We start from the raw sequence: 25,692 nt of genomic DNA, 5'->3' as shown, positions 1-25,692 counted from the left end.
GAAAGTTTGGAAATCCCTTGTAGAATCTGTGAAAATGTGAATAATTTTAACAAAATAAGAGGGATCATGCAAAATGCATTTTTTATTTAGTACTGTCCCGAGTAAGATATTTTACATCAAAGATGTTTACATATAGTCCACAATACAAAATAATAGCTGAAATTATTAAAATAACCCCCTGCAAAAGTTTGAGAAACCTTAGTTTTTATTACTGTGTGTGGTTACCTGGATGATCTATGATTGTTTTTTTGTTTTGTAATGGTTGTTCACGAGTCTCCTTAGATCACGAGTCTCTTGTTTGTTCTGAACAGTTAAACTGAGCACTGTTCTTCAGAAAAAATCCTTCAGGTCCTGCAGATTCTTCATTTTCCAGCATCTTTTGCATATTTGAACCCTTTCCAGCAGTGACTGTATGATTCTGAGATCCATATTTTCACACTCAGGACAACTGAGGGACTCAAACACAACTATTAAATAAGGTTCAAACATTCACTGATGCTCCAGAAGGAAACACGATGCATTAAGAGCCGGGGGGTGTAAACTTTTGAACAAAATGAAGATGTCCACATTTTTCTTCTTTTGCCGAAATATAATTTTTTTTTCCATTTAGTACTGCCTTTCGTTAGCAACAGAAGATACTTGCATGTTTCCCGGAAGACAAATTAAGTACAATTTACCTTGATCTTCAAATTCAAAAAGTTTTCACCCCCTGTATCTTAATGCATCATGTTTCCTTCTGGAGTATCATCTGTGTTGTTGAATAAATCTATTTAATTCTCTGAGGCACCCATCAGTATGTCTCCAATAAGTGCACTCCACAATTTACTATACATCTCCTCACAAAGCAAACATATCACAGAGACTTCTTATGTTTGGCACATGGTGTTTAGCATGTCACCACAAAGAGGAAGGCCAAAGATTTGATTTCCTTTTTATAGTACAAAGACTCCTGGGATTTGTAGTCCAACTTATTTGTAGTCCTCAAACCTACTATCATTACCTCTACCCTATTACTATAATATAATATAATATAATATAATATAATATAATAAGAATATAAAAAGAATAAAGAAGAAATAGGAATAGTGAAATATGATCACAAGCTTAAAGATTGTTATAAACAATTATTTGGCGAAACCAAAATGTTACAATTTGATACAATGATACAATTTTAATACCTTAAACATTTACACACACAGCATCATTAATCATAATTTTGTTATAATGTACGTTTTAGTGTTGAATTTTAAAAAAAGAAAAAGTGTTGCTACAGTCGATCCTGTGCTGCAATTTCAAATAAAAACATTTAGAATCGTAGCTCTGCTTGAATGATCTCATAGAGGGATTTAGAACGTTCGGCGGACTATATAAACCTCCAAACTCACTGCTCGCTTTGTAGCGAGTTAGGAGTTTGTTATCAACAGTGTTGACCGTGGTTTGCAGTTGTTGATAGCGATTTATTGAGTTATTATGGGACAGCGATCATCTCGTAGAGAGAAAGCGGAGAGAGGAGGTGAGTGTGAGAACGGGGTCAAACCCCGTTCAACACTGACACCCACCGACCACACGGCGGAGCTCCATCCTCGTCCTGATGAGACGCCTGTGGGTATCGGTGAGGGAGGCCGGCAGGAGAATGGGGGAGAGAAGACCAAGAAGAAGAGGCAGAAAAAGAGGAGGTTTAGGAGGTTTGCCTCTTTCTTCTGCTGTCTGTCTCGCCCCAAATCCACCAAAGCTCGGGATGAGCAGGTGGAGCAGAGTGAGGAGGACCAGGGCACTATTGGGACCCCATCCAGGAGCTGTACTGATGGTAAGTAATGAGCTGAACATTTACACACACCACCGCTCAGAAAAAGGTTTTCCACTACATGTGATAAATGTTTCAACATATAGTTTGAAATAGTTTCATATTTCAAGATTTCAAGTGACAAAAACCTTTCCCCTTAAGGAAAAAAAATCTATGAGTATGCAATATGTGATTAAAACAAGCTTTTGGTTGATATTGCTCTCCTTAGATCATACGTCTATACAGGACATTGTCTGTTCTGTGGACAATGATCATCAGGATGCTCCTCCTAGTGCTCCTGAAGTGCCCTCCACCACCAAGGACCAGCAAATGGAGGACGTCCCACCTCTAGACCAGAGCGGTCCAGTCAGTCCGTCAGCAGATGAGAGGCCTTCACGTCTGCTGAGACGTCTGGACTGTGACAAGATTACGGGGAATGAGGGTAAGTTTACAATCATAACCCAAAATATATCACACACACTTCTTACAATATAATTTTTGTACATGTATAAAGTAAAATGTATGCTTAAAATAATCAGCTGCAACTACTATAAACATTTCTTAAGTTGTTATTTTATTTTAAATTCCTATTTGGCTTTTTTGTATTTAAATAAAATAACTATAATTATTTAACTTGTAACAGACTCCATTTGCTGGACATATGCCATCGGCGAGAAGTTGGGGGAAGGAGGATGCGGCTCTGTCTTTGCAGGAACCCGCGTTGAGGACGGCCTTCAGGTGGCTGTGAAATTCACAGAGAAGGACGAAGACGAGCCGTACCTCAGCCTTGTAAGTAGACTGCGCTCTCTCTCTGTCATCTCTCATTTACTGTTTGCAATTTATAACATTTTAGACTCATGTAAAACACAGACTACAGATATTTCAGTGGACAATTTGACTGAGTTAAATCCTTATTTTAAAAACCACTTCCATCTGACCATCATAAAAAAATTTGTCTTTCTTCTAGCCTGACCATCCCAGTCCAGTTCCTGTAGAGGTGGCTCTAACAGTGATGGCCAATCAAGGCCCCCGCTGTCGCCACATCATTGATGTACTGGACTGGTGGGACGAACCCGACCAGTACATAATGGTGTTAGAGCGTCCCTCGCCCTGCATGGACATGCATGAGTTTTGGGAACAAAATGACCACCTCTTCAGTGAAGAGCTGGTGCGCCATTTCATGCGGCAGACCATTGAGGCTGCTGTCATTTGCTGTTCCCGGGGGGTCTTTCATCGGGACATCAAGATGCCAAACCTCCTGGTCAACACTGAGACAATGGAGGTCAAATTGATTGATTTCGGTGTTGGGAACCTCCTAAAAAGCTCACCCTACATCTTCTTCAGTGGTATGTATGATCTCTTAAACATGTAGTTTGTAGTTTGGGACTTAACCTCTAATAACCAGTTATAGCATGTATTAATAAGACAGGACTAAAATTAAATCTCTTTCATCCAGGGACAGCAAATTACTGCCCTCCCGAGTACTTCACAAAGGGCGAGTACCACGGGAAGCAGGCAACGGTGTGGTCGCTGGGGGTCCTGCTGTTTAACATGATGACCAACCGTTATCCATACAGCAGCGACATCAAATTAATGGACGCTGATGTCTACACTGAGCCGGGCTTCTCAGATGGTAAGAACTTCACCATGCAAAACACAGAAAACAGTGACTTAATAAATAATGGCCTTATGGATAATGCAGGAATCTCTCTCTGTTTAGAGAGACGGTGTGAAGTTGAAGGAAATATTTAGACATTTCTCTCATTTTTTTCTGCACAGAATGCTGCTGTTTTATTCGCGGTTGTTTGAAAAGCAACCCGGAGCAGAGAGTTCCTCTGGAGGATATGCTCTCCCATGACTGGTTCAAGGTAAGTCTAAGACAAGCTAAAATGATTTTAGAGAAGTATTGGCATTTGTTCGTTTGGTGTCGTTTTGTTGTCTTGGTTTGTTTATCACATTATGGATGTGAGCTTCCAGCTGCAGCTGTCAGATAATAAATTCATATACACTGCACAAATGTCACGTTATATTTTTAAAACGTATGAAGTACTTTTGTGTAATTTGTATAATCCATAATTGTGTTCCAGGTCCTGTAGGTCATGGTGAAGAGGTGGCCCCTCCATCCCTCCAGCCTTAGCGTCTTGCGGGGCTGGCAGGCCTTGGTTGCGTCTGGCGCCTTGGCCTGAGGCAGTAGTTTCAGCGTCTTGCTGATCTACTTGCCTAGGGATGTGTACATAATGTAAATAGTTTTAGTTAGTTCTCCATCTCTCCAGCCTTAGCATCTTGCGGGGTTGGCAGGCCTTGGTTGCGTCTGGCGCCAAGGCTTGAGGCAGTAGTTTTAGCGTCTTGCGGAACTACTAGCCTAGGGATGCGAGTTGTAAATAGTTAGTTTTAGTTAGTTCTCCATCTCTCTAGCCTTAGCGTCTTGCGGGGTTGGCAGGCCTTGGTTGCGTCTGGCGCCAAGGCTTGAGGCAGTAGTTTTAGCGTCTTGCAGAACTACTAGCCTAGGGATGCGAGTTGTAAATAGTTTGTTTAGTTTTAGTTAAGTTATCGCTCCATCTCTCCAGCCTTAGTGTCTTGCGGGGTTGGCAGGCCTTGGTTGCGTCTGGCGCCTTGGCTTGAGGCAGTAGTTTTAGCGTCTTGCGGAACTACTCACCTAGGGATGCGAGTTGGTAAATAGTTTAGTTTTAGTTAAGTATTGCACCATCCAATCATATTATTAGTAATGGGGTCACCCAGAGCATCCCAGAGCTCCCTGTCAAGCCTGCTCCACAAGTTCCTCTCACTGCCACCACAGAGGTTCCTACCACTGGCGTCCAGGCACCCGTGTAACGGATGAATCAGGGGTATCAGTCATGGACACAGATTCACCCTTGATGAGGAAATTCCTGTGAAGGCCATGATAAAGGATCCTGTCACTGCTGCGGCAAAAAACTGCTGAGGCTCCATAGAGGTCATGATCCAAAAGTTCCAAGATGCCCTTCGCTGGTCCCTGAGGTCCCTCACACTGGAGCGCCAAAGGTTCCTGCCACAGGCAACCAGGTCCCAAAAAAATGAGGGCAGCTCAAGAAATCAATGTGAATGCTGCCCTAAATGCTGCTGCTCCAGGACCTGCTGAGGTCAGTGAGGTCAGAGGCCTACCTTTTTAAATCCACCCTGGTCCCAGAGCTGAAGGTCCTGGCCTGAAGGTTCCTGCTGCTGCAATCTCAGAACCTGCTACGGCTCTAGAGCTCTGTGTCCTGACAGCTCAAGTTACAAAACTTCCCAGAGGATTCTGACATGATCGACCGGGTCACACTGATTCCCGTCATGTCTACCACAAAGATTCCTCTCATGATGGGAAAGAACACCAAAGAAGTTCCAGTCAAGGCCGCCCCAGTGTTTGCGGTCGTAGCCTCAGCCAGAGCTGGTGTCCAAGGCTGCTTCAGTCCCAGAGCCCCTCTCTCAACCTCTTGGTCCCAGAGGTTCCTGCTAAAGCCGCTCTGGTCTGAGAGGACTCTGTCACAGATGCAACAGTGTTTCCTGTCACCACTGTGAATCCTCCGTAAATGCATTACTTCTGTGTGCCACAATAAAAATACTATGCAATTGTGAAAATACACAAAAATCTGTTGTTGTTATGTGAAAACATGATCATCTGGAAGTAATACCTATTATGCTTATTCTTTGAACAATAAACTCACCAGGTAAGTAATAGCAGGTAAGTAACATCTTAGAGTAAACAGTTACATAAATGCTTGTGGATATGTACGGCAGTACACTTTAACTTGTTTATGTATTTAAATATATTTGTAATTACACATTTGTAATGTTAAAGATTTAAATATATTAACTTTAATTGTAATATCAAATAATTTTAATTATTGACTGGAATATCACATTACAGTTATTATTATAATCAATATTTTACATGTGCTTTAGTATGTTAGTTAACACATTTAGTTATGCTGCGTTCCATGCAACACGAAATTAGGATTTTTTTTCTCCACCTCCTGCATGGAAATGGTCTGGAACGAAGTCGGATATCCGATCTCTGAGTTTAGGGCAGATTGATCTACCCCGACAATAGCAAAACACGTCATTTGGCATCACTGCATAAATGAGCATAGTGTGGAGTTACCTTATGTCAAACTTTTGCACAGCTAAAATAACTAGAGATACCTGACACAGTCTTCACAAGTCTACACTCAAATTTAAAATTGCTGCACCTATTCTTACATTAAAATGGAAAGATAATAATAAATTAATAAAGTAATAATTTTCATGGGTCTAGTATTGCAAGAATATAGTATTGGTTTTGTTCTAAAAAAATGATCAAAATGGAATATGCTGAAACTCAACTCACAAGGTACTCTTTCTGTAACACTTGGGAGTCGGGAGACAGACGTTCGGATCCAAATGCAGGCTTATTTAGAAGGCGTGGCAGACAGACAGGGTCAATCACCGGCAAACAACAACAACGAGGATAATCCAAAGAGTAGTCAAACACAGGCAGAAGGTCGGGGCTGGCAGCGAGAATCAAAACACGGGGAGGAGTCCAGGAATCAAACACAGGGAAAACAAACACGGAAAGAAACGCTCGGAAATAAAGACCAGATGGAACAATAAGACTTCGCCCGGAAGTGTGTGTGTCAGTGGCTTAAATGCATGAGAGTCAATGACTACGTTTACATGGACACCAGTAATCTAATTAATGACCTTATTCTGAATAAGACAATAATATGATTAAGCTGTTTACATGAGTTGCTTTTAGAATATTCCTTTCATGTTCCCGTTTTACATGTTATAGTACATAGATCGATTAATGACACACATCATTAGGTCCACACGCGACACTATCAGTTCATCTTCCTTATAAACTTTTGGATGTTTCGGTTTTAATTTTACAAAAAGCTTGAAGTGGCACTGGACATATGCAACAAATATTTTAGAATGTGTGAGTTAAAATTTGCCGTGGTCGCATTTGTGCGAGTGCATGCTGTGCTGCTCCAAAGCGTCTGCTCCATACAGCGAGCGTTTCAGAGCCAGTCAGTTTTTAGGACGAAAAAAAAAAAAAAACACACGCAAGCACAGTCACCGAAAGCCAGTTTAGTTTTACTTTTTTGTTTGTTTTCATTTTGAAAACCCTGTTATCTTTGCCGTTTACCTCACATTACGCTTTGGAGGCTTTCATTTATATTTTTTATTAATTAATTTGATTGCACAGTGTTTGCGCGCCCTGTAATAAATTGTTTAGTCAGCATATAACACAGCATGCGATGGAGTCCATTCCTCGTCTTATTAGTTTTTGTTAATAAATGCTATATAAGCTAGTTTTATTTTATTGTTGTTATGCTGTTTAAATAACAAATCCATCTTTTAAGAATTTGTTTCAATCTTAAAATTGATAGGTGTAGCCTATATATGTAAGCAAAACCAAGATCATGAATTCGAAAGTAAAAGTGAAAAGCATCCTAAGACATTCCAATAGCGGAAATCCCGTTCACAAAATTAAAATCACAAATAATACTAATGAAAAAGAACGGGTTGAATGTTAAATACGTTTTCATAAAACTATAAATTATGATAACAGACAAACTATTTATCAGCAATGAGCATTGATTAATCCCATGTTGTAGCAAAAAAATAAATAAATAAAAATGAAACCAATGCATAGCCTATGCATGTGCGACCAACTGAGAACGTTATGCAGCGTTCCAGGCAACACGTTACCCGTGTTTTTCCATAACTTCTACCTGTGAAAGTGCACTGGAAAGGCAGTCAAACCCGTGAATTCCCACCCGTGAACTCGTACTAGATCGACGCACTCCCAGTTCCGAGTTCTGACGTGACATAACCCGCGAAACAACAATAAAGCCTCTAGGGGTGCGGTGTTTATGCAAGTGGCACACGGTGGGAAAATAGAGTTTAGGACAATATAACGTTGCAGTCAAATTATTAATAATATAGAAATTATAAATGCTTGGCGTGACTTGCCTGGAATGCTAAAGTCCTGAGTCGTGGTTTGAAGACGTGATTTACGAGCTCAAAAACCTGCCTAGAACGCAGCATTAGTGTGTATCCTGTCGCAAAATGTGGCGAAAAGTCCAACACAAAGGTAATAGTGTGATTAAGGTGTGTACATGTCTTCCATAATGCGACTAAAATAGGAATACTCCACCTGTCTTAATTCGATTTGTGTTTACTTCGATTATGACTTTAGTCGGATTAAATTAACCAAAAATTTCAGTTTACATGGTTGTTTCTTAATCAGAGTATTGTCTTAATCGCATTAAAATCGGAATATTGTTGTCCATGTAAACGTACTCATTGTGAAACAGATGTGTGCAGCAATCAGTGCAGTGGGAAACGAGGAGCAGGTGTGTGCAGTGATTGGTGCAGTGGCTTATGGGGAATGAAGTCCAAGAAGTGTGGTGCAAGAGTTCATGATGACAGGATCGACCAGATACGTGACACTTTCAGGATCCTCGGGATTTTCTCCAAAGAATAGGGGGCCTTCAGGACACACACTCTTCTCATGTGTATATTTTCAGTCTGTAATAAAGCAATTGATATTTTTCATATTTTGCTAAATCTGAATTATCTGCTTTTTGTGATAGCAAGGAACAAGAAAATATAAAATATAAAATAATTTGTATTAATGAATGCCCAGATTTGCAGCTAAGAAATGAATCAGAATGAATCAGTCAGTGGTTGCATTTATGATTTAGTCTAATAATAATACATGCATCAACAAATCATAAATTAGCTTTATACTCCAACTTTGGCAATTCTTATTGTCTATTAACAGTTATAGCAGATTTTAATTTTACTTACCATGTATTGTAAAGTGTCCTCAGTTGTCAAACTGCTTTGGAACGGGTTAGGTCCTACGGGCAGAAAAATGTACAATTTGTTAGTCAAAAATGGTTTGCTATAAGTCAAGTAATCAAAGTAAAGTGGCTGCTGATTTTACTTAATCTCATTTTTAACAAAAAATAAATACAAATATTAAAAAACTACTTATTTTACCAGGATGAAACAAAACACAAAGATAGCCAAATTTTAAGAACACACACAAACATATATGTTTTACCGTGTACCATTATCAAAGTACAGCGCGAGATATTTGAAATGCCGTGAGCGGGGAGAACGGGACTGAACAACTCGATGCTGCTGAGGCGATTCCATTCAGATATATACAGATAATGCATATGAACAATACTCGAGGCTGAGGCGATTCCCAAATTCAATACAAATGTACCATTAATATATAAAAAGATTATGCATATGAACAATACTCGAGGCTTCCTGAGGCGATTGCCGCATTTAATCGCCTCAGCCTGGAGCCCTCAGCCCGCTCTCCCCGCGCACTTCCCACCCACAGCATTTCAAATTTCTCACGCCGTACTTTGATAGCGTTACACGGTAAAAGAGATATCTACTTTTAAATTATTTTACAGACTCCTAAGGTCTACATTGAATACATTTATACAAAATGAAACAAATAAATACAGCGTATTGTATGTAAAACGTATTAACGTAACGTGCTGACCTGATGGCTATGGCAAACGTGTGGTCGTTCAAATTCAAACATTTAATTACGATTTCGTCATTCATGTTCACAAACGACATCAATTTACTAAACAAACAACTGAACCCCACGTTTAAACGGTGCATTATCGAGCATATTGATTAAAACTGATTTTCAACCTACCTTTCATCCGAGTCCGGGGAGAAAATGCAAATGGCAGTCGATCAGAAATTTCAGAGCAGCAAGTGCGTCATGACGTCACAAAAAAAACGTCTGATGCGGGGTCCTTAAAGGGAAATTTTACGTTGGTTGAAACTGAAATATTTAATTAGATGTGAAGTTGAGAAAAATCTCTACACGTGAAAGTTGAAAGAATGTACAATTCTATGTTACAATTTGGAAAGCAGAAGGTCAAGTTAAATAGACTCAAATAGTTATAGTAATCCAACTTACACCCAAATTCACTTTTTAGAGTGTACTCTTCACAAATTTTCCTAACCAGCTTTAAGTTTGGCACACAAGTTAATTTAATGTTTAAAATGCCCTAAAAGTGCCAAAACGCTTCATACAAGTCTTAAATCAAGTCATTCTTCCATACCACTAGCACATAACAAGCTTTTCACCCAAACTGACTGTCGTCAGGGGTCATCATCAAGGGGTCATCGGATGCCCATTTGCCACAAGTTCATATGATTCTTTAGGGTCTTAATGAAAAGTCTCTAATATACTTTGGTTAAAAATTCTCAATAATAGTTAAAAAAAAAAACACCTTTTTACCTTGTCAAAATCAGCTCTGCAAAATTTCAGCTCATTTTAAGACATGGCCCCTTTAAATGCCATCGAGCTCTGCTCGCCCCGCCCCTCTCTGGGATTATGTTTACTTTAGCTGCATTTAGCTGCGTTTTTCGGCGAAACTTGCCAACAAGCACATTATTACAAAAGGCTATTTGCAAAGATGCATAAAAAAACCCTTATACTCAATTTTGCTGTGGGTTTTGCTGTGGGAGAAGCTGCATCAGGAACGATTTGCATGAAGATAGATGTATATGTAGATCGGGATTGGTGCTTTCCATTTAAAAACGAAAGTAACGTTAAACCTCTGCGTCTTCAGGGGCTCAGATGTCGGTAGTAAATGACGACTGCTATGTTCATTATTACATCCAACAACAGAACACCTCAATCGCTCAATTAGATTCTTCCTCTGCACCTGAGTCACATAATGGCATTTGTATTGGGACTGTTTCAGCTCAGTGAGGGCGGGTCTAAGGTAAGACGCTAATGTCAATCAAATGTGTTTCGTCACAACGACAAGAAGCTAAGAATGAACCGATTTTAAAAAGGGAATATTACTTTTGAAGATTAAAAATCTACCACTGGGTGGATTTTTATCATTGTAGGGTGGTTGTGTACACAAACTACCAACACACATTAATGTTCAAAGAACATGTAAAAGTTAGCTTTGCACCAGATGACCCCTTTAAGAAGTATGTTTTTAATTGATTCAAATGTACAGTGGTATGCGAAAGTTTGGGAATCCCTTGTAGAATCTGTGAAAATGTGAATAATTTTAACAAAATAAGAGAGATCATACAAAATGCATGTTATTTTTTATTTAGTACTGTCCTGAGTAAGATATTTTGCATCAAAGATGTTTACATATAGTCCACAATACAAAATAATAGCTGAAATTATTAAAATAACCCTCTGCAAAAGTTTGAGAAACATTAGCTTTTATTACTGTGTGTGGTTACCTGGATGATCTACGATTGTTTTTTTGTTTTGTAATGGTTGTTCACGAGTCTCTTGTTTGTTCTGAACAGTTAAACTGAGCACTGTTCTTCAGAAAAAATCCTTCAGGTCCTGCAGATTCTTCATTTTCCAGCATCTTTTGCATATTTGAACCCTTTCCAGCAGTGACTGTATGATTCTGAGATCCATATTTTCACACTCAGGACAACTGAGGGACTCAAACACAACTATTAAATAAGGTTCAAACACTCACTGATGCTCCAGAAGGAGACACGATGCATTAAGAGCCGGGGGGTGTAAACTTTTGAACAAAATGAAGATGTCCACATTTTTCTTCTTTTGCTGAAATATCATTTTTTTTCCATTTAGTACTGCCTTTCGTTAGCAACAGAAGATACTTGCATGTTTCCCGGAAGACAAATTAAGTACAATTTACCTTGATCTTCAAATTCAAAAAGTTTTAACCCCCCGTATCTTAATGCATCGTGTTTCCTTCTGGAGCCATGTCTGGAGCCCAGGTATCAATCAGGAGCCCAGGTACCAATCGTCTAGCATCGGAGCAATTATTTTTAACGAATGTTTTGTGACCCGGAAAAGCTGCTCAAACACTGCTGATGAAGACGGATCAGCAGAATCCTCAGCATCAGATCATCATAGCCACTCACAGTTTTAAGGAGTGACAAGTCCATGGTGGGCAAGTAAGAATCAGAGTTGGATCACAGAGCAATGGAAGAAGGTGGTCTGGCCTGATGAATCACATTTCCTTTTACATCCCGTGGATGGCCGGGTACATGTGCATCGCTTACTTGGGAAACATATGGCACCAGGATGCACTTTGGGAAAAAAAAAGTCAAGCAGGGGAAGGCAGTGTGATGCTTTGGACAATGTTCTGCTGGGAAACCTTGGGTCCTGGTATCCATGTGAATATTACTTTGACAGGTACCACCTACCTAAGCGTAGTTGCTGTGTACCGTGTATATATACTTCTTATCTTGTTAATTGGGTTTATTACTGAACATGCTCCTTTCTGAAAGTGCTCCTCCCAAACTTGAAATATGAGAAGAGAAGAGACTTCTTTAAAAAAAAAAACATTAAAAATCTCACTGTTCAAAAACTTTTGACTGGTATTGTATAACTTTTTTTGCCTCAGTTCAATGATCAGTTTTTATTTTTTATTCATATATTATTGGCTCAGTTTTGGGCATAAAGTGTTTGATGCAGTGCAAAGACAAAGTACATTGCAAAAAGGCTGTAAGTAAACAGTACAATGGATTGTTTTAAGTTTAAGAGAATTAAAGAGAATCTTTGTTTTGCAAATGAGTGAAAGTTAATAATTTTTTTCTAAAGCAATTTGAGTCTTTGGTGACAACTTTATTGCATTTTCAGGAAAAAAATGAAGTTTGAAATGTTTTATTTGCAGGTAATTAAGTAATATGGTTGGGGAAAATTAATACATTCAGGTTTAATGAGAAATTCAATTTAAGTAGAATTAAATTAAGAATGCAGTTGAATTGACTTGAAAAAATTACTTTAATTGGTAACACCTAAAAAAATTAAGTTGATTGAACTAAGATTATTTAAGTGTGATTGACCTAGGAAAATTAAGTTAATAAATTAAGTTCTTTCAACTTAATTTATTACATTTTATTAACTTAATTTTCCTAGGTCAGTCACACTTAAATAATCTTAGTTCAATCAACTTATTTTTTAGGTGTTTTTTTTAAGTTGATCCAACTGTTCACTTTTTACAGTGTAATGAAAAAGTGACATGCATTAAGAATAGTTGCTAGCGACTGTAAAGAACTGTATGTCATGCTAGCATCAAGGACCAGCATAAACCAGCAAAGGACTAAATCAGCATACCAGTATCAAAACCTACCTAACCAGCATATGCTTTTCTTTTCAACAGGGCATTCTAGCATGTCTAATAGGATTTTGGACCTGTATAAAGACTGCTTATAAGGACTAAAAAAGGCTATCATACCCAACCCATAGCCTATAGGCAAATGAACACGATTTATTCAGATCAGCATAATCTATTCTGCCCATCAGAAAAAGTAAACTTCATCTTACTTTTAAAAATAAAACTTAAGAAAATAATATATTTATTATAATATAATGTAATATGGTAGAGGTAGTGATAGTAGGTTTGAGGACTACAAATAAGTTGGACTACAAATCCCAGGAGTCTGTGTACTATAAAAAGGAAATCAAATCTTTGGCCTTCCTCTTTGTGGTAACATGCTAAACACCATGTGCCAAACATAAGAAGTTTCTGTGATATGTTTGTATGCATTGCTTTGTGAGGAGATGTATAGTAAATTGTGGAGTGTGCTTATTGGAGACATACTGATGGGTGCCTCAGAGAATTGAATAGATTTATTCAACAACACAGATGATGCTTGGTTGCCGTTTACTTGTACAAATACCTTTTACACACCTACACAAAATGGTGGCTATCAGTAAAAAAAAAAAAAAAATCAAAGCAAAGTCAACATTAAATACTGCAATGTTGCCCAACATCAAATCACCCTGCCGACTACGCCATTTGTAACCCAACCAATAATGGATGAGCTGTAAGATGGGCAACAACTACAGTTTGTTTCATTGCAAATATAACATTTATTAGTCATACCATATAAGTGACAAAGAAACCACAGAAACAACCAAAACAAAACACACTATAGAACACAGGGTTTCCCAATTGAATATACTCTGTGCAAATTATACACTCCATCACAGCACAAAGCAAATGTCACTACCAGTGTAAAGAAAAAGAAACCCAATACTCACTACACTCAAACTTCCCTTCACCTTAACAGAGTTAACCATATAGACAACAATGGAAACCACACTGTTCCTTGGTACAAACAAAGAAAACAAACAACACAAAACAAAGCAAAAAAGAAAGAAATCAAACAAATAACCAAAAAAAATCTCACGCTGACTTCAAGCCACTTTGTCACAATATAACATGTAAAGTCATCTATTAAACCCATTGTTAAGCCACCAATGTGTTCAATAAAAGTACAATAATATAATATAATATAATAAGAATATAAAAAGAATAAAGAAGAAATAGGAATAGTGAAATATGATCACAAGCTTAAAGATTGTTATAAACAATTATTTGGCGAAACCAAAATGTTACAATTTGATACAATTATACAATTTTAATACCTTAAACATTTACACACACAGCATCATTAATCATAATTTTGTTATAATGTACGTTTTAGTGTTGAATTTTTTTTTTTTTTTTAAGACAGTGTTGCTACAATCGATCCTGTGCTGCAATTTCAAATAAAAACATTTAGAATCGTAGCTCTGCTTGAATGATCTCATAGAGGGATTTAGAACGTTCGGCGGACTATATAAACCTCCAAACTCACTGCTCGCTTTGTAGCGAGTTAGGAGTTTGTTATCAACAGTGTTGACCGTGGTTTGCAGTTGTTGATAGCGATTTATTGAGTTATTATGGGTCAGCGATCATCTCGTAGAGAGAAAGCGGAGAGAGGAGGTGAGTGTGTGAACGGGGTCAAACCCCGTTCAACACTGACACCCACCGACCACACGGCGGAGCTCCATCCTCGTCCTGACGAGACGCCTGTGGGTATCGGTGAGGGAGGCCGGCAGGAGAATGGGGGAGAGAAGACCAAGAAGAAGAGGCAGAAAAAGAGGAGGTTTAGGAGGTTTGCCTCTTTCTTCTGCTGTCTGTCTCGCCCCAAATCCACCAAAGCTCGGGATGAGCAGGTGGAGCAGAGTGAGGAGGACCAGGGCACTATTGGGACCCCATCCAGGAGCTGTACTGATGGTAAATAATGAGCTGAACATTTACACACACCGCCGCTCAGAAAAAGGTTTTCCACTACATGTGATAAATGTTTCAACATATAGTTTGAAATAGTTTCATATTTCAAGATTTCAAGTGACAAAAACCTTTCCCCTTAAGGAAAAAAATTCTATGAGTATGCAATATGTGATTAAAACAAGCTTTTGGTTGATATTGCTCTCCTTAGATCATATGTCTATACAGGACATTGTCTGTTCTGTGGACAATGATCATCAGGATGCTCCTCCTAGTGCTCCTGAAGTGCCCTCCACCACCAAGGACCAGCAAATGGAGGACGTCCCACCTCTAGACCAGAGCGGTCCAGTCAGTCCGTCAGCAGATGAGAGGCCTTCACGTCTGCTGAGACGTCTGGACTGTGACAAGATTACGGGGAATGAGGGTAAGTTTACAATCATAACCCAAAATATCACACACACTTCTTACAATATAATTTTTGTACATGTATAAAGTAAAATGTATGCTTAAAATAATCAGCTGCAACTACTATAAAAATTTCTTAAGTTGTTATTTTATTTTAAATTCCTATTTGGCTTTTTTTTGTATTTAAATAAAATAACTATAATTATTTAACTTGTAACAGACTCCATTTGCTGGACATATGCCATCGGCGAGAAGTTGGGGGAAGGAGGATGCGGCTCTGTCTTTGCAGGGACCCGCGTTGAGGACGGCCTTCAGGTGGCTGTGAAATTCACAGAGAAAGACGAAGACGAGCCGTACCTCAGCCTTGTAAGTAGACTGCGCTCTCTCTCTGTCATCTCTCATTTACTGTTAGCAATTTATAACATTTTAGACTCATGTAAAACACAGACTACAGATATTTCAGTGGACAATTTGACTGAGTTAAATCCTTATTTTAAAAACCACTTTCATCTGACCATCATAAAAAAATCTGTCTTTCTTCTAGCCTGACCATCCCAGTCCAGTTCCTGTAGAGGTGGCTCTAACAGTGATGGCCAATCAAGGCCCCCGCTGTCGCCACATCATTGATGTACTGGACTGGTGGGACGAACCCGACCAGTACATAATGGTGTTAGAGCGTCCCTCGCCCTGCATGGACATGCATGAGTTTTGGGAACAAAATGACCACCTCTTCAGTGAGGAGCTGGTGCGCCATTTCATGCGGCAGACCATTGAGGCTGCTGTCATTTGCTGTTCCCGGGGGGTCTTTCATCGGGACATCAAGATGCCAAACCTCCTGGTCAACACCGAGACAATGGAGGTCAAATTGATTGATTTCGGTGTTGGGAACCTCCTAAAAAGCTCACCCTACATCTTCTTCAGTGGTATGTATGATCTCTTAAACATGTAGTTTGTAGTTTGGGACTTAACCTCTAATAACCAGTTATAGCATAAGACAGGACACAGCAAGATTTTAATATATATTTCAACATTCTTTGAAGAAGAAAGCCAATCATTATGTTATTTTGTTGACTAAAATTAAATCTCTTTCATCCAGGGACAGCAAATTACTGCCCTCCCGAGTACTTCACAAAGGGCGAGTACCACGGGAAGCAGGCAACGGTGTGGTCGCTGGGGGTCCTGCTGTTTAACATGATGACCAACCGTTATCCATACAGCAGCGACATCAAATTAATGGACGCTGATGTCTACACTGAGCCGGGCTTCTCAGATGGTAAGAACTTCACCATGCAAAACACAGAAAACAGTGACTTAATAAATAATGGCCTTATGGATAATGCAGGAATCTCTCTCTGTTTAGAGAGCCGGTGTGAAGTTGAAGGAAATATTTAGACATTTCTCTCATTTTTTTCTGCACAGAATGCTGCTGTTTTATTCGCGGTTGTTTGAAAAGCAACCCGGAGCAGAGAGTTCCTCTGGAGGATATGCTCTCCCATGACTGGTTCAAGGTAAGTCTAAGACAAGCTAAAATGATTTTGGAAATGTATTGGCATTTGTTAGTTTGGTGTCGTTTTGTTGTCTTGGTTTGTTTATCACATTATGGATGTGAGCTTCCAGCTGCAGCTGTCAGATAATAAATTCATATACACTGCACAAATGTCACGTTATATTTTTAAAACGTATGAAGTACTTTTGTGTAATTTGTATAATCCATAATTGTGTTCCAGGTCCTGTAGGTCATGGTGAAGAGGTGGCCCCTCCATCCCTCCAGCCTTAGCGTCTTGCGGGGCTGGCAGGCCTTGGTTGCGTCTGGCGCCTTGGCCTGAGGCAGTAGTTTCAGCGTCTTGCTGATCTACTTGCCTAGGGATGTGTACATAATGTAAATAGTTTTAGTTAGTTCTCCATCTCTCCAGCCTTAGCGTCTTGCGGGGTTGGCAGGCCTTGGTTGCGTCTGGCGCCAAGGCTTGAGGCAGTAGTTTTAGCGTCTTGCGGAACTACTAGCCTAGGGATGCGAGTTGTAAATAGTTTGTTTAGTTTTAGTTAAGTTAGCGCTCCATCTCTCCAGCCTTAGTGTCTTGCGGGGTTGGCAGGCCTTGGTTGCGTCTGGCGCCTTGGCTTGAGGCAGTAGTTTTAGCGTCTTGCGGAACTACTCACCTAGGGATGCGAGTTGGTAAATAGTTTAGTTTTAGTTAAGTATTGCACCATCCAATCATATTATTAGTAATGGGGTCACCCAGAGCATCCCAGAGCTCCCTGTCAAGCCTGCAACACAAGTTCCTCTCACTGCCACCACAGAGGTTCCTACCACTGGCGTCCAGGCATCCGTGTAACGGATGAATCAGGGGTATCAGTCATGGACACAGATTCACCCTTGATGAGGAAATTCCTGTGAAGGCCATGATAAAGGATCCTGTCACTGCTGCGGCAAAAACTGCTGAGGCTCCATAGAGGTCCTGATCCAAAAGTTCCAAGATGCCCTTCGCTGGTCCCTGAGGTCCCTCACACTGGAGCGCCAAAGGTTCCTGCCACAGGCAACCAGGTCCCAAAAAAATGAGGGCAGCTCAAGAAATCAATGTGAATGCTGCCCTAAATGCTGCTGCTCCAGGACCTGCTGAGGTCAGTGAGGTCAGAGGCTCAGGCACCGCAGATGTCACTCGACAGGGTACCTTTTTAAATCCACCCTGGTCCCAGAGCTGAAGGTCCTGGCCTGAAGGTTCCTGCTGCTGCAATCTCAGAACCTGCTACGGCTCTAGAGCTCTGTGTCCTGACAGCTCAAGTTGCAAAACTTCCCAGAGGATTCTGACATGATCGACCGGGTCACACTGATTCCTGTCATGTCTACCACAAAGATTCCTCTCATGATGGGAAAGAACACCAAAGAAGTTCCAGTCAAGGCCGCCCCAGTGTTTGCGGTCGTAGCCTCAGCCAGAGCTGGTGTCCAAGGCTGCTTCAGTCCCAGAGCTCCTCTCTCAACCTCTTGGTCCCAGAGGTTCCTGCTAAAGCCGCTCTGGTTTGAGAGGATTCTGTCACAGATGCAACAGTGTTTCCTGTCACCACTGTGAATCCTCCGTAAATGCATTACTTCTGTGTGCCACAATAAAAATACTATGCAATTGTGAAAATACACAAAAATCTGTTGTTGTTATGTGAAAACATGATCATCTGGAAGCAGGGCTGTAGTACTCGAGTCCGGTCTTGGACTCGAGTCCGGTCTCGAGACCGTTTTTTTATGGTCTCGGACTTGTCTCGGACTCGCTGGTATTCAGACTCGGACTTGTCTCGGTCTCGGCCACTGGTCTTGCCAAATATGGCTTTTGGTCTCGACCGAGTCCAGGTGTCTTTATTATGTTCCCAGTAAGCACACATTTTAAACTGTTTATAATTTCAATTTTTTTCATTTCACCCGCCCGAATTTAATTAAAATATTATTTTTCGTCACGTCATCTGCCCGAACGACCCATCACTACCAATAACCAATCACAAAAACAAAAAAACAAAACAAAAAAAAGTAATAACCAATCACACACTAGATTATTTGCACGGCACGCTCTGCATCTGCGTGCCCTGCTAACGTTAATTTTCATTGATTCACACACACTCTAACATGACATAAGCGGTGCAATTTACACTATTGACTTCTAAGGATTTTGATTAGAAAGCACAAGAAACAGGTGAATAAAGGCTGACAATCAATGTTTAATGTTCAGATGTTATTATTTCAAGACATGTAAAGCATTTTGGCTGGTTTATGTGTGTCGTGTTCTATGAGAGCTGTGTGTGGAGGGACGGGAATGTTTTTCTGAATGTCTATATGTGTTTCATTTATTTGTCCACATTGTTTTGAACTACTGTACCGCTGTGTGTTGCGATCAGGACCGTTCAAAGCATCATCGCGATATGTTCATTGTCAAACTCCAAAATTAGACCATTTTTATTTTTTTAAAAAACGTCATTACTTCATTTGAAAAAGTTAACACATGTATTTTAGTTTGTTGTGTATATTTTTTTCATTCGATCAGATAACATTTTAAGCTGTCATATGGTCGTGTTACAACGTGCCCCTCAGATGTTACAATGTACCCCATCTATGGGGCATGTTGTCACGTTTCACTTCCTTTCTTTTGAGGTAAATAACGAAAAATGTATACACTGTAAATATGAAACAAAGCGATATATTTGTACTAGACAAATGTGAAAATAATGTGGATAAAAATTGTACTCTGAACCCCAAGTGGATTTACATAAACCGCGAAATTCAAAAAGTGTTAGGTTGTGCCCCGCTCTCCCCTACTAGTCACTTCTTTTCTACACTACTGTACATCTGCAGTGAAGCTATATTGTAATTTAGTTGCTTAAATGCTCAGTACTAGTACCGAGCATTGATAATAGTAGTGGGTTGGTGTTTGTATATCAGTTCTAACACTGCTATTATGAGGTATCACCATATGTCATCATTCTGTTTTCTTTAGATTAATAGATTATATGATATCAAGGGGAATGTCTATACTTAAAAATCATGGGTGTTGTGACACTGTTTTTGCTTTTAGATCAACAAATAATAACCCAAAATGATTGTCTTGATGATGTCATGCATACGACTTTTTTTCCTGTCCTGGACTCGGTCTTGACTCGGACTCGAACTTTTTTGGACTCGGTCTTGTCTTGGACTCGAACCTCTTTGGACTCGGTCTTGACTTGGACTCGACTAGTCCTGGTCTTGGACTTGTCTTGGACTCGACAAAGGTGGTCTTGACTACAGCCCTATCTGGAAGTAATACCTATTATGCTTATTCTTTGAACAATAAACTCACCAGGTAAGTAATAGCAGGTAAGTAACATCTTAGAGTAAACAGTTACATAAATGCTTGTGGATATGTACGGCAGTACACTTTAACTTGTTTATGTATTTAAATATATTTGTAATTACACATTTGTAATGTTAAAGATTTAAATATATTAACTTTAATTGTAATATCAAATAATTTTAATTATTGACTGGAATATCACATTACAGTTATTATTATAATCAATATTTTACATGTGCTTTAGTATGTTAGTTAACACATTTAGTTATGCTGCGTTCCATACAACACGAAATTAGGATTTTTTTTCTCCACCTCCTGCATGGAAATGGTCTGGAACAAAGTCGGATATCCGATCTCTGAGTTTAGGGCAGATTGATCTACCCCGACAATAGCAAAACACGTCATTTGGCATCACTGCATAAATGAGCATAGTGTGGAGTTACCTTATGTCAAACTTTTGCACAGCTAAAATAACTAGAGATACCTGACACAGTCTTCACAAGTCTACACTCAAATTTAAAATTGCTGCACCTATTCTTACATTAAAATGGAAAGATAATAATAAATTAATAAAGTAATAATTTTCATGGGTCTAGTATTGCAAGAATATAGTATTGGTTTTGTTCTAAAAAAATGATTAAAATGGAATATGCTGAAACTCAACTCACAAGGTACTCTTTCTGTAACACTTGGGAGTTGGGAGACAGACGTTCGGATCCAAATGCAGGCTTATTTAGAAGGCGTGGCAGACAGACAGGGTCAATCACCGGCAAACAACAACAACGAGGATAATCCAAAGAGTAGTCAAACACAGGCAGAAGGACGGGGCTGGCAGCGAGAATCAAAACACGGGGAGGAGTCCAGGAATCAAACACAGGGAAAACAAACACGGAAAGAAACGCTCGGAAATAAAGACCAGATGGAACAATAAGACTTCGCCCGGAAGTGTGTGTGTCAGTGGCTTAAATGCATGAGAGTCAATGTGAAACAGATGTGTGCAGCAATCAGTGCAGTGGGAAACGAGGAGCAGGTGTGTGCAGTGATTGGTGCAGTGGCTTATGGGGAATGAAGTCCAAGAAGTGTGGTGCAAGAGTTCATGATGACAGGATCGACCAGATACGTGACACTTTCAGGATCCTCGGGATTTTCTCCAAAGAATAGGGGGCCTTCAGGACACACACTCTTCTCATGTGTATATTTTCAGTCTGTAATAAAGCAATTGATATTTTTCATATTTTGCTAAATCTGAATTATCTGCTTTTTGTGATAGCAAGGAACAAGAAAATATAAAATATAAAATAATTTGTATTAATGAATGCCCAGATTTGCAGCTAAGAAATGAATCAGAATGAATCAGTCAGTGGTTGCATTTATGATTTAGTCTAATAATAATACATGCATCAACAAATCATAAATTAGCTTTATACTCCAACTTTGGCAATTCTTATTGTCTATTAACAGTTATAGCAGATTTTAATTTTACTTACCATGTATTGTAAAGTGTCCTCAGTTGTCAAACTGCTTTGGAACGGGTTAGGTCCTACGGGCAGAAAAATTTACAATTTGTTAGTCAAAAATGGTTTGCTATAAGTCAAGTAATCAAAGTAAAGTGGCTGCTGATTTTACTTAATCTCATTTTTAACAAAAAATAAATACAAATATTAAAAAACTACTTATTTTACCAGGATGAAACAAAACACAAAGATAGCCAAATTTTAAGAACACACACAAACATATATGTTTTACCGTGTACCATTATCAAAGTACAGCGCGAGATATTTGAAATGCCGTGAGCGGGGAGAACGGGACTGAACAACTCGATGCTGCTGAGGCGATTCCATTCAGATATATACAGATAATGCATATGAACAATACTCGAGGCTGAGGCGATTCCCAAATTCAATACAAATGTACCATTAATATATAAAAAGATTATGCATATGAACAATACTCGAGGCTTCCTGAGGCGATTGCCGCATTTAATCGCCTCAGCCTGGAGCCCTCAACCCGCTCTCCCCGCGCACTTCCCACCCACAGCATTTCAAATTTCTCACGCCGTACTTTGATAGCGTTACACGGTAAAAGAGATATCTACTTTTAAATTATTTTACAGACTCCTAAGGTCTACATTGAATACATTTATACAAAATGAAACAAATAAATACAGCGTATTGTATGTAAAACGTATTAACGTAACGTGCTGACCTGATGGCTATGGCAAACGTGTGGTCGTTCAAATTCAAACATTTAATTACGATTTCGTCATTCATGTTCACAAACGACATCAATTTACTAAACAAACAACTGAACCCCACGTTTAAACGGTGCATTATCGAGCATATTGATTAAAACTGATTTTCAACCTACCTTTCATCCGAGTCCGGGGAGAAAATGCAAATGGCAGTCGATCAGAAATTTCAGAGCAGCAAGTGCGTCATGACGTCACAAAAAAAACGTCTGATGCGGGGTCCTTAAAGGGAAATTTTACGTTGGTTGAAACTGAAATATTTAATTAGATGTGAAGTTGAGAAAAATCTCTACACGTGAAAGTTGAAAGAATGTACAATTCTATGTTACAATTTGGAAAGCAGAAGGTCAAGTTAAATAGACTCAAATAGTTATAGTAATCCAACTTACACCCAAATTCACTTTTTAGAGTGTACTCTTCACAAATTTTCCTAACCAGCTTTAAGTTTGGCACACAAGTTAATTTAATGTTTAAAATGCCCTAAAAGTGCCAAAACGCTTCATACAAGTCTTAAATCAAGTCATTCTTCCATACCACTAGCACATAACAAGCTTTTCACCCAAACTGACTGTCGTCAGGGGTCATCATCAAGGGGTCATCGGATGCCCATTTGCCACAAGTTCATATGATTCTTTAGGGTCTTAATGAAAAGTCTCTAATATACTTTGGTTAAAAATTCTCAATAATAGTTAAAAAAAAAAAACCTTTTATACCTTGTCAAATTCAGCTCTGCAAAATTTCTGCTCATTTTAAGACATGGCCCCTTTAAATGCCATCGAGCTCTGCTCGCCCCGCCCCTCTCTGGGATTATGTTTACTTTAGCTGCATTTAGCTGCGTTTTTCGGCGAAACTTGCCAACAAGCACATTATTACAAAAGGCTATTTGCAAAGATGCATAAAAAACCCTTATACTCAATTTTGCTGTGGGAGAAGCTGCATCAGGAACGATTTGCATGAAGATAGATGTATATGTAGATCGGGATTGGTGCTTTCCATTTAAAAACGAAAGTAACGTTAAACCTCTGCGTCTTCAGGGGCTCAGATGTCGGTAGTAAATGACGACTGCTATGTTCATTATTACATCCAACAACAGAACACCTCAATCGCTCAATTAGATTCTTCCTCTGCACCTGAGTCACATAATGGCATTTGTATTGGGACTGTTTCAGCTCAATGAAGGCGGGTCTAAGGTAAGACGCTAATGTCAATCAAATGTGTTTCGTCACAACGACAAGAAGCTAAGAATGAACCGATTTTAAAAAGGGAATATTACTTTTGAAGATTAAAAATCTACCACTGGGTGGATTTTTATCATTGTAGGGTGGTTGTGTACACAAACTACCAACACACATTAATGTTCAAAGAACATGTAAAAGTTAGTTTTGCACCAGATGACCCCTTTAAGAAGTATGTTTTTAATTGATTCAAATGTACAGTGGTATGCGAAAGTTTGGGAATCCCTTGTAGAATCTGTGAAAATGTGAATAATTTTAACAAAATAAGAGAGATCATACAAAATGCATGTTATTTTTTATTTAGTACTGTCCTGAGTAAGATATTTAGCATGGTCCATGGTGGGCAAGTAAGAATCAGAGTTGGATCACAGAGCAATGGAAGAAGGTGGTCTGGCCTGATGAATCACATTTCCTTTTACATCCCGTGGATGGCCGGGTACATGTGCATCGCTTACTTGGGAAACATATGGCACCAGGATGCACTTTGGGAAAAAAAGGCAAGCAGGGGAAGGCAGTGTGATGCTTTGGACAATGTTCTGCTGGGAAACCTTGGGTCCTGGTATCCATGTGAATAGTACTTTGATAGGTACCACCTACCTAAGCGTAGTTGCTGTGTACCGTGTATATATACTTCTTATCTTGTTAATTGGGTTTATTACTGAACATGCTCCTTTCTGAAAGTGCTCCTCCCAAACTTGAAATATGAGAAGAGAAGAGACTTCTTTAAAAAAAAAAAAAAACATTAAAAATCTCACTGTTCAAACACTTTTGACTGGTATTGTATAACTTTTTTGCCAGTTTTTATTTTTTATTCATATATTATTGGCTCAGTTTTGGGCATAAAGTGTTTGATGCAGTGCAAAGACAAAGTACATTGCAAAAAGGCTGTAAGTAAACAGTACAATGGATTGTTTTAACTTTAAGAGAATTAAAGAGAATCTTTGTTTTGCAAATGAGTGAAAGTTAATACATTTTTTCTAAAGCAATTTGAGTCTTTGGTGACAACTTTATTGCATTTTCAGGAAAAAAATGAAGTTTGAAATGTTTTATTTGCAGGTAATTAAGTAATATGGTTGGGGAAAATTAATACATTCAGGTTTAATGAGAAATTCAATTTAAGTAGAATTAAATTAAGAATGCAGTTGAATTGACTTGAAAAAATTACTTCAGTTGGTAACACCTCAAAAAATTAAGTTGATTGAACTAAGATTATTTAAGTGTGATTGACCTAGTAAAATTAAGTTAATAAATTAAGTTCTTTCAACTTAATTTATTACATTTTATTAACTTAATTTTCCTAGGTCAGTCACACTTAAATAATCTTAGTTCAATCAACTTATTTTTTTTTAGGTGTTACCAATTGAAGTAATTTTTTTAAGTTACCAACTGTTCACTTTTTACAGTGTAATGAAAAGGTGACATGCATTAAGAATAGTTGCTAGCGACTGTAAAGAAATGTATGTCATGCTAGCATCAAGGACCAGCATAAACCAGCAAATGACTAAATCAGCATACCAGTATCAAAACCTACCTAACCAGAAAATGCCGTTCTTTTCAACAGGGCATTCTAGCATGTCTAATAGGATTTTGGACCTGTATAAAGACTGCTTATAAGGACTAAAAAAGGCTATCATACCCAACCCATAGCCTATAGGCAAATGAACACGATTTATTCAGATCAGCATAATCTATTCTGCCCATCAGAAAAAGTAAACTTCATCTTACTTTTAAAAATAGAACTTAATTAGAAAATAATAAATGTATTATAATATAATGTAATAGGGTAGAGGTAGTGATAGTAGGTTTGATGACTACAAATAAGTTGGACTACAAATCCCAGGAGTCTGTGTACTATAAAAAGGAAATCAAATCTTTGGCCTTCCTCTTTGTGGTAACATGCTAAACACCATGTGCCAAACATAAGAAGTCTCTGTGATATGTTTGTATGCATTGCTTTGTGAGGAGATGTATAGTAAATTGTGGAGTGTGCTTATTGGAGACATACTGATGGGTGCCTCAGAGAATTGAATAGATTTATTCAACAACACAGATGATGCTTGGTTGCCGTTTACTTGTACAAATACCTTTTACACACCTACACAAAATGGTGGCTATCAGTAAAAAAAAAAAAAAAATCAAAGCAAAG

At 38.8% G+C, this 25,692-nt stretch overlaps 2 protein-coding genes across 2 annotated transcripts; both read left to right on the top strand.

The window, feature by feature from the left end:
• Positions 1–1,470: 1,470 nt before the first annotated feature.
• Positions 1,471–3,920, top strand: LOC141287021 (serine/threonine-protein kinase pim-2-like). The gene is made up of 7 exons (XM_073819150.1): positions 1,471–1,807; positions 2,013–2,225; positions 2,427–2,572; positions 2,751–3,129; positions 3,240–3,416; positions 3,563–3,655; positions 3,871–3,920. Exons 1-7 carry the CDS (start codon positions 1,471–1,473, stop codon positions 3,918–3,920), a joined length of 1,395 nt encoding a protein of 464 aa, XP_073675251.1.
• A 10,602-nt stretch (positions 3,921–14,522) lies between these two features.
• Positions 14,523–17,035, top strand: LOC141287020 (serine/threonine-protein kinase pim-2-like). Its single transcript, XM_073819149.1, has 7 exons — positions 14,523–14,859; positions 15,065–15,277; positions 15,479–15,624; positions 15,803–16,181; positions 16,355–16,531; positions 16,678–16,770; positions 16,986–17,035. Exons 1-7 carry the CDS (start codon positions 14,523–14,525, stop codon positions 17,033–17,035), a joined length of 1,395 nt encoding a protein of 464 aa, XP_073675250.1.
• The last annotated feature ends 8,657 nt before the right edge of the window (positions 17,036–25,692 follow it).

Source organism: Garra rufa, chromosome 15 (assembly GCF_049309525.1).
Source record: "Garra rufa chromosome 15, GarRuf1.0, whole genome shotgun sequence".
Taxonomy (NCBI): domain Eukaryota; kingdom Metazoa; phylum Chordata; class Actinopteri; order Cypriniformes; family Cyprinidae; genus Garra; species Garra rufa.
Note: the sequence above shows the minus strand (reverse complement) of the source record. Positions and strands in the feature narration are given on the sequence as shown.